General features: G+C 42.0%; 1 protein-coding gene across 1 annotated transcript in view; it reads left to right on the top strand.

The window, feature by feature from the left end:
- The window catches only part of LOC123763745 (pickpocket protein 28-like), a 206,111-nt gene that overhangs the window by 150,826 nt on the left and 44,603 nt on the right, over nucleotides 1-10,682 (top strand). Inside the window, exons 7-9 of the mRNA XM_069304242.1 lie at nucleotides 1,728-1,964; nucleotides 5,840-5,985; nucleotides 8,169-8,296. Coding sequence (XP_069160343.1) covers nucleotides 1,728-1,964; nucleotides 5,840-5,985; nucleotides 8,169-8,296 — 511 coding nt within the window. The remainder of the gene's footprint in view (nucleotides 1-1,727; nucleotides 1,965-5,839; nucleotides 5,986-8,168; nucleotides 8,297-10,682) is intronic.

Below are 10,682 nucleotides of genomic sequence, written 5' to 3'. Positions count from 1 at the left end.
CTGGGTGTCAGTCAGCTGTCACGGGCTGCTTCCCGGGGGTGGAGGCCTGGTCTAGGACCGGGCCGCGGGGACACTAAAAAGCCCCGAAATCATCTCAAGATAACCTCAAGATAGCCTTAAGTTAAATGTGTATGACACCCTTCTGAAGTCCATGCTGGTGAAAGTCCTGAACCTGCCATTGGATGACTCTCAGCGGGAGCAAGCAACCCTTCCTGTAAGACTCGGCGGCCTTGGTGTCCGCACAGCCTCCCAAATTGCTCTACCAGCCTTCCTTTCCTCCTCCCATGCATCGCACGACCTCGTCAGAGATATCTTACCTGCAACCCTGAGAGATTCAGCAGGAATACACGATCCTGCTTTCACTGAATGTTCAAATCAGTGGGATGTTCTTGCAGCCCCAGCAACCATTATAGAGCCAACAAAACAACACAAACAGTCCGGCTGGGACCACCCTCTAGTGGAAAAAGTAGCTGATGCCATGCTCAGCGCCGCAACATCAGACAAGGAGAAAGCCCGCCTCAGAGCAGTGCATGCCCCCCATGTAGGAGACTTCCTCCTGGCAGTACCCATGTCAGCAATGGGCACACGCCTAGATCCAGAATCCCTTCGTGTAGCAGTGGCCCTCCGCCTTGGTGCCCCAATTCACACTGAATACAAGTGTATTTGCAGCAGGGTGGAAGCAGACCAATACGGACTGCATGGGTTGCATTGCTGAAGCACAAAGGGCTGGCATGCAAGACACAACGAGGTCAATGACATCATCAAGAGAAGCCTCGTCTCAGCTAGGTGCCCAGCGGAAAGAAAACCTCGCATCCTAGGGGTCCAAAACCCGGATTTCCTCGCACTTCGCCCTGATGGCATCACCATATACTCATGGAAGGAGGGTAGACAGTTGGTGTGGGACTACACATGTGTACCCACCCTGGCTGACACCTATGTACACTTCGGAGCTGATCAAGCAGGTGGGGCGGCCAACCACAGGGAAACAGCAAAATCACTCAAGTACAGGCGACTGGAAGGTCAATACCTCTTTGTTCCCATAGCGTCTGAGACGCATGGCCCTGGGGCAAGAGTGCCTTGGGATTTCTCAAGGAATTGGGTTCCAAGCTCATTGACGTCACCAGAGATCCAAGGGCTTCCAGTTTTTTGTTTCAGCGCCTCAGTGTGGCGATCCAGAGGGGAAATGCTTGCTGCGTCCTCGGTTCCTGTGCAGAAGCGGAGGAGCTTCAAGAGATCCATAACCTTTAGGCATTTGTCTTGTATGTTTTGTAACCTTTAAATACACAATAAAGCAAAAAAAAAAAAAAAAAGGAAGGGGGTGGTAGGAGAAAAGCACACAGAAACTGTATTGGAGGGGACCTACATTCCCTCCAATGCGTTATGTGTGGTTTCCTCTGAGGCTATGGGTCCCCCTTCTTCCAGCCAGAGGTGGTACTCCCTTCCCTATTAAAATATATATATATATATATATATATATATATATATATATATATATATATATATATATATATATAAATATATATATAAATATATATATATATATATATATATATATATATATATATATATATATATATATATATATATATGTATATATATATATATATGTATATATATATATATATATATATATATATATATATATATATATATATATATATATATATATATATATATATATATATATATACGACCTTTTGTATACTAACATGTGCTTAATGATTTAGCATTCCCTAATATGTCACAACATACCCACTTTACATCTGGTCGCCCACTGTCCTAGAGTTCACAACACTGGCGAAAGGGACGGATGCCCAAATGATGACCGACCCTCGCTGAAGAAGAAGAGCAGGCCGCTGGAGTCCACCCACACAGAAGCCGGAGTCAGGCAGGGCCTCACCGTGATGCTTGACGCACAGGTCGACGAGTACACCTACAGTACTTTCCACTCGGTCGGTTTCAAGGTCAGCCGGAGCATTATGAAAAGGAAAAAGGAAAGGCTCTATAGCACTTAAGACTTGATCCAGTTGTTAAGACTTGTCCTACTGCTTAAGTCTTTCTTCTCTTGTGTATTTTATATACTGTTGATGTAAAACTGTTCATTGATGATGCAACAAAGTCCACGAGTTTAATTATTTATTTTCAGTGTGGTTTTGTATCAACTTTTGTAAGAGTTTAGTTTAAAATGTTTTAATTAAATATGTAATTAGATTGATGTCAAATCTGGGTTGAAGAGTTCAGTTGAAGTTGGTTTCCAAATCCAAGTTCTTGAGGAAAGTGTCTTACTAATTTACTAATGGTTGAGCTCCCTTCACCATGACTATTGAATAGTCTACCATGTAACCATAAGGTACCGCCTACCATGTATCCCCATAAACCCCTTATGGTACTGCCTACCATGTATTCTGTTGGTACCACCTACCAAGTATGCTGATGGTATTGACTACCATGCATACACATGGTATTACCTACCATGTGTCCCCATGGTACCGCCTACCATATAGCCCCACTATATAACAACTATAATGTATCTAACTATGTACTCCCACCATGTACCTTCCGCTACGTCCTCCCCCCATGTACCCTTTACTATGTATGCTTCCCACACACACACACACACACACACACACACACACACACACACACACACACACACACACACACACACACACACACACACACACACAAACACACACACACACACACACACACACACACACACACACACACACACACACACACACACACACACACACACACACACACACGAGCAAATGTAAAGTTATGGAAATGGGACTAGGAGATAGGAGACCAAAGGGACAGTACACAATGAAGGGGAACAGCCTACCTGTAACGACGAGCGAAAGAGACCTGGGGGTGGACGTAACACCTAATCTATCTCCTGAGGCACATATAAATAGGATAACGACAGCAGCTTACTCTACACTGGCAAAAGTTAGAACATCATTCAGAAACCTAAGTAAGGAGGCATTTGGGGAGCTTTACACTGCCTACGTGAGGCCAGTCTTAGAGAATGCCGCCTCATCATGGAGTCCCCATCTGAAGAAGCATATAATGAAACTGGAAAAGGTTCAGAGGTTTGCAACGAGACTCGTCCCAGAGCTACGAGGGATGGGGTATGAGGAGCGCCTGAGGGAACTGTGCCTTACGACACTAGAAAGAAGAAGGGAGAGGGGGGACATGATACGAACGTATAAGATACTCAGAGGGATTGACAGAGTGGACATAGACGAAATGTTCACACGGAATAGTAACAGAACGAGGGGACATGGATGGAAGCTTGAAACTCAGATGAGTCACAGAGATGTTAGGAAGTTTTCTTTTAGAGTGAGAGTAGTGGGAAAATGGAATGCACTTCAGGAACAGGTTGTGGAAGCAAATACTATTCATAATTTTAAAACCAGGTATGATAGGGAAATGGGACAGGAGTCATTGCTGTAAACAACCGATGCTCGAAAGGCGGGATCCAAGAGTCAATGCTCGATCCTGCAGACACAACTAGGTGAGTACAACTAGGTGAGTGCACACAGACACACACAGACACACACACACACACACACACACACACACACACACACACACACACACACACACACACACACACACACACACACACACACACACACACACACACGCACATGAGAGACTCGAGAGGAGAAGACTCTCATGATGAGAGAGAAAACCCTCTATGTACCCCCACTATGTATGGGATGCATGTACACTAACAGAGCAAGTGGTGGGAGAGTTTAGGCGCTCCCTTAAGTCCCATTCCAGATTCCCAAGGCCTGGCGTACGGCTGTGATGGTGGTGTAAGAAGCCGACACCACCACACAGACGTACGCCATGCAGGCCTTGGGAACCTGGACTTAAGTGGAGTACCTAAACGCTCTCACCACTCACAATTTCACAGTGTCGTGAACCACTGAGGGCTTATCCTTGGAAGGAGCTTTATGACGGTGTATTCCGCTTTTTGGAATAGGAAGCACATCAGATTTGACATCCTCAGAAGCTTCGACCGACACAGAGCTCTGGGCTCTCCTGAGGGTATAGCTCAGGGCTCTTCTGGGGGTATAACTCTGAGATCTCTTGGAGGTATATCTCTAGGAACTCTTGGGGGTATAGCTCTGAGACCTCCATGGGGTATAGCTCTAAGAACTCTTGGGGTTATAGCTCTGGTATCTCTTGGGGGTATCGCTCTGGGACCTTCTTGGAGGTATAGCTCTGTACTCCTCAGTATTTGGTAGCTCTGTTAATGCAGCCTCTCTTGAACAGATTTAAGTATATTAGCAAAGTATGTTGATGCTCCAATTACTTGTCCCTAATATTGAAGTTATGCATACTAATCATTGTCTGATTCTGATTATGTTATGAGAGTTAGCATCTTTATTAAATCTTAAGTAGGTTAACTTTCAGATTACCGCAAATTCTCAATTTATACTCCAGTTGCGAGTTTAAAATAATTTAAATAATTTAATAATAATTATTAAATTATTTGTTTATAATAAATAATTTCTTTATTTATAACTGTTCCAATTGCAACTGATAAATCATTGCAAATTCCCAATGCAAACCTCAACTTCCTGGACAGCTTTACCACGCGTCCGAAACACTACGCAAATTAGTGGTCATGCATGTACTGATAATGGACACCAGTGTAACTAGTTTACACTCCACTCGCATCATCGGAGACTCGAGTATCCATGACCTAGTTTAACCCGTACTCAGACCAAGTCCATTCCATCCAGTGGTCGACCCCACAGACGCATTTATGAATTGTAATATGCTACTTTTTTCAAAAATTAAATTTTCTAAATATTAATTATTATTGCTATATTAGGCATATTTAGGCATTGGTTAGGTTAGATGTTTAGGTTCTACTGGCGATATTTCTATCTGTAATGCGTGGGTGAAGCATTTACACAACCCGTCCTCGACTCAAGTCCATTACATTCAGCGGTCAACCCCACAGACGCATTCATTAATTTTAACATGCTGGTCATTCAAAACGGGAATTTTCGCTAGTATAAATTAATATTATAACATATTAGCATATTGTGTATTTATAGGCATAGGATAGGTTAGGTTAGGTGTTTAGGTTCTGTTGGCGATTATTTGTATTTGTAGTACGTGGGTGAAGCATTTATAGCGTTGTGATTCGAGCAAAATTCGTCAGTGAAACACTTGTTCCGGATATGTTCGAACGTCAGCAGTTGTGAGTCGTGTGTAAACCGCTTTTCATTCATAAACAGGGGGTTTGGCGGGTGCATGGAATCACTTTTGGGTCTTTGTTTGGAGGACAACATTCTCGTACTTTTTGGGTCTGGATTCTAGTCTGTCTCCTTTGAACCAAATGAATGAAAGATTCTAATTCATCATCAAAATCTTAAACAAAATAACCCAATGTACCTATGTAAATACATACAATATGTATGTAAATATATATATAACAAATAATAATATTAAAACACCTGTCTAAAACAATTTGCAAGGGGTGTAATGCTAAGTTCACTTATAAATAAAGTGTCAAACTATGAAAATTTATGTATTTACTTAAAAGTATAACCATTAGCAAGTATTTTCATTCCAATTATTGTTATTGAGAAAATCATTGGAGTATCGAACAAGTGTCCTGATTTTCACCAGACGCGCGCCATACCCCCTAAGTCACGACGTGCTAAAAGCTATTAATTATGATGCTCTAAAAGCTATTAACTATTATTATTATTATTATTATTATTATTATTATATACTATTTTATTATTATATTGGATAAAATATGAAGTAATGTTGCCTGCTATTAAGTTAGTTGTGGACACAGATGGTGCTGCAGGAGCCAACCGGACCTCCTAGTATGGGCCACTACAGCGTGGTCATATCTCCGGGCACTGAAGCCTTCGTTCCTCTGGACGCCCACTCCACCTTCACCACACAGGCTGCTCTAAACCTTCGCCCTGATGAGAGGAAGTGAGTAGAACAGCACCAAGGGGTAGGATGCCCTGAAAGACACGGTCAGGAACTGAAAGAGAGAATTAATTGATATCCAGGAACATGGTATACCATATAAATTGATTAAATGTAATAAAATTAATCCAAAATAGGCAATCGTGGGACTCCCGAAGCTTATCGGTAATAAGAAAACTGTTAGTGGAACAAACTAATTAAAAATGGGGGGGGGATGTATCAGGGATAACATTTTATTAATTTATCAAGTACAGTTAAAACAGACATAAGGAAAGCAAAAAAATTACGAAACACACATCTAAAAAATAAATCCAAAGATATGTTTTAGGCAAAAACATACTTAAAATTCTATTTTCAGATATACCAAACGAAGATCAGAGTGAGTTAGATAACGTAACTGATAGTGACCAAGTGACCAAGTGTTTTAACTGATAGTGACTCAAGATAGGAAGACTCAAGATGACCAAGAAATGGATGGCATTCTAAAAAATTAACTTCGAGTTTAATAAAGAAGAACTTTAAATGTTTTAATTACATTTTAACAAATCAATGTTGGTGATGAAGAGGACAAGTTAAATTGCTTAATAATTAATGAGAAGAAATGTATTTAGCGAATACAAATTGAGTGAAATAAGTTCCCAGGAGCAGATGAGGTCCTCGCCCGAGTCTTTAAGAAATGAATAGATAGACTCTGCGGACCATTGACTTTCATATTAAATAAATTAGAGTCGAACAAATTACCAGAGTTGCAAATATTGTACCACTCTTCAAGATGGGAGAGCTTGCGTCGAACTATCAGTCTATTAACATAACGTCTATTGTGGGAAAAATGCTTCGCTCGCTAATCGCAAAAGCTATCCCTATATATCTTGATACGCATTGATTAGTAAAGTGTTTTGTGTTGTAATATGTAACACTGTGTTAAGATCTCTGTTAACAAGGGGGTTGTTATATGTGCTAATCTTGTGACTGCCAGTTCTTCATCTTTCTTGAGAATGTAAATTAAGCTTTCAAAATCTCTCATCATGAAAGAGGATTCTAATTCCTGGAATTAATCCTAGCTTCCTTCTCTGTGCTCGTTTACATGGATGTATGTCCATTTTATAGTGTGTGACCAAAGTTGAACTACATAAGTCTAAGAGGGGCCTGGCATGAGCAAAATATGCCTGAAAAAGGAACATTATTTTAAGGGTAACGCTTCAAAAAATAATTTCCTGCATCCTATTTGCCGTATTCCTAACTTTGATTAATGTATTTTTTTTTTTGCTGTATATCCCTACTAATGAAGACTATCAGATATCTCTCGCTTTTAGACTTCGTAGTCTCATCGCAATCCTGCAGATATGTCGCAAATATCATCATTACACAGCCTCTGAACCCGACATTTTTGCCATTATACTGTGATTACTTACATTTCATCCATATAAAAAGCCTGTCTAGGTCGTTATGAAGTAGTTTGTCTTCTAAATTTATTTCATGCCATTTTTTTTGCTCTTTTGTATATCTGCAAATATTGCTGCTCAATCCTGTATCTGTATCATTTTTATATATTGCAAACAACAGAAGTCCCAGGACAAAACCTTCAGGTATTCCACTCAGAATGGGTTCCCAGGACTTAACTCCAGTTATACTGTGTTTCCAGTGAAAGATCCACGCCCATATCCATCTTAGGATAGTTCCCCCAATACATTGTTCATTTGACTTTCTGAAGCCTCTAATGAGACACAGCATCAAAAGCATCTTGAGATGATGAGGATATCTTGAGATGATTTCGGGGCCTAGCGTCCCCGCGGCCCGGTCCTCGACCAGGCCTCCTGCATAAATAAATCACATTTACATGACGCTAACGCAATCAGTTGGAGCCATGACGAGCATTCGAACCTATGCTCTGGGTATTCCCAAGCATTGTCTCACAGTATCAAAAGCTTTGCTAAAGCCCAGGTATTCAAAGTCGCACTCCTGTCAGAATAACGTAGTCAGTTATGAGCAGTTCCTTATAAAGCAATTTTGAGAATCCGTAAGTGATCCATCTTTTTGAGGATGTAGATGAACTGCTTTTGCGATTATCGACTCATGCAATTTTCCCTCAATAGAAGTTAAGCTAATTGTCCGATCAAAACAAGTGATATAAACCATTTACAGATTTGCACAACATGAGTACCTCTGTTTACCTTTCCGTATATCAGGTGTTACAAGGACCAGGAGAAACGACTAGTGTCGTCGCCGGAGATTTACACCCACGAGGCATGCGTCCTGGACTACCACAACAGCCTGCTGCAGAGGGCGTGTGGCTGTAGGGACTTCCACATGAAAGGTTCGTAAACCCTCACACGAAGGGCTGAGTGCTGGCGAGGGAAGCACCGACAACAACACTAAACATTGTGATCGCACTCAATGTTTTGTTGGCAGTGTTTGTCTTGACTGTCTCCCTTGTATTGTGTTCTTTTCTCACTTGCTGAATGTTGTTTCTAGTGCTATTTGATGTGTATCGTTTCTATTACTATTTGCTGTATGTCGTTACAATTACCATTTACTGATATTGGCCGTAATATTTGAACAAAGGCAACTGCAGAAGGCCTATTGGCCCATACGAGGCAGAATAGGCAGAATTTGCTCTTCTTGCTGCATCAAAGCCTTCCTACATTCTTGTTATTGAATGTTCTACAGGGGAAGATATATACATCTGTGGTTAACTAACGGTAAACAATTTAAGGCAAAGTGAAACTCTTTGTAACTAGTTTACCACAATTGTTAGTTGATGAGCCTATTGAATATTAGGTTCTCCAGCAATTTTGTGGCAAGAAGATTACACTACCGGTCACAGGATGAGTAAGTGGTCACTACCTCTCAGAGGATGGGTAAGTGGTCACTACCTCTCAGAGGATGGGTAAGTGGTCACTACCTCTCAGAGGATGGGTAAGGGGTCACTACCGCTCACCGGATGGGTAAGGGGTCACTACCGTTCACCGGATGGGTAAGGGGTCACTACCGCTCACCGGATGGGTAAGGGGTCACTACCGTTCACCGGATGGGTAAGGGGTCACTACCGCTCACCGGATGGGTAAGGGGTCACTACCGCTCACCGGATGGGTAAGGGGTCACTACCGCTCACCGGATGGGAAAGGGGCCACTATCACTCACAGAATGGTGTGGAAATTTTCATCCACTATATCAATATTATAATCTAAGAAATCATTATTTCAATATAATATCTATAATTTACATCAGAATCATATCAGAATCAAATCAGATAAATTATCTTGTGTCATCCTTCAACTAGATCCTACATGACAATGCCACAATGGTAACATTTACCATTCGCCCCATAGATGCCTGTACTCACCTATTTGTACTCACCTATTTGTACTCACCTATTTGTACTCACCTATTTGTGCTTGTGGGGTTGAGCTTTGGCTCTTTGGTCCCGCCTCTCAACTGTCAATCAACTGATGTACAGGTTCCTGAGCCTACTGGGCTCTATCATATCTACACCTGAAACTGTGTTTGGAGTCAGCCTCCACCATATCCCTTCCTATGTGACTTTGTACATGTAATCAAGAATCTAGAAGCTTCAAGAATAATTATCTTAATAAACTATTGGAACATCAATTGACTTCTGGTAACGGTTAATTCAAATCAGTTACAAGGAATCAGTTCGTACTACCTATAATTATTAAATCCACTATCCATTTATCTTATAATTCCACTTTATCTGAAATTAATCATCTTAATGAGAAATAAATCATTTAATTATCATGGCTAGTCAGCGCCAACACAGAGCCTGGTGGCGGTGGCTGGAACGACATGTACCGGAGAGCATTATTTACATCCAAGCGGTGTTGTTGTTGTGTTGATTTAGGGGCGACGACGATCGTGGAATCGGATGCGCCCCGGCTGCCCGATACTGGAAAATAGCGGAGGGATGGGGTCCCTATAGTCTCTTCAGGCCATAGACCCTGCAATCTCCTCAGGCCACATATTTTACAGTCTCTTCAGGCCACATATTTTACAGTCTCTTCAGGCCACATATTTTACAGTCTCTTCAGGCCACATATTTTACAGTCTCTTCAGGCCACATATTTTACAGTCTCTTCAGGCCACATATTTTAGTCTCTTCAGACCACATATTTTACAGTCTCTTCAGGCCACGGATATGACAGCTGAAGCGGAAGGTAAGGCGAAGGATGTCATGACGAACGTCTTCGTCTCTCGCACCTGCCTCGTCAAGGAGAACGGGAACTGTGAGGCGAGGAATATTCAGCCTACGAACGGCACTCTGTAGTCTGATGTGAGCGCTATGAAATCGAGGGCAGCGAAGAAGGTGTTCCACTGTATCCTCCTGAGTCGGGCACCACTGGTCACGATCAACGGTGGTGCGCAGGCGATAAAATTGCGTAGAAATTGCATCTTCTTAAAAAGGGAGCGGGCATTCCAAAAGACCATTGTATTCTCGGGATGGGGCGCCATTATCCCTGAAATACAACAGCTAACTTTCTGACCACCTGTGCACAGACGTCTCCAAAGGAGGGAACCACTAGAAAAATCCAAAAACCCTCATACAAAGTAAGTAAAAGGTGTGGTATCAATGAAAGCCAGTCCAGAGGATGTTGATCAATGCTTCTCTCTGCCTGACGGAAGCAGTGATCGGCTCACGAACTCTCTTGACGACGCCTGCGACTGATGGGTGCTTCACTCTGGGC

Source organism: Procambarus clarkii, chromosome 52 (assembly GCF_040958095.1).
Source record: "Procambarus clarkii isolate CNS0578487 chromosome 52, FALCON_Pclarkii_2.0, whole genome shotgun sequence".
Classification (NCBI taxonomy): Eukaryota; Metazoa; Arthropoda; class Malacostraca; order Decapoda; family Cambaridae; genus Procambarus; species Procambarus clarkii.
This window is presented reverse-complemented; position numbering and strand designations above follow the sequence as displayed.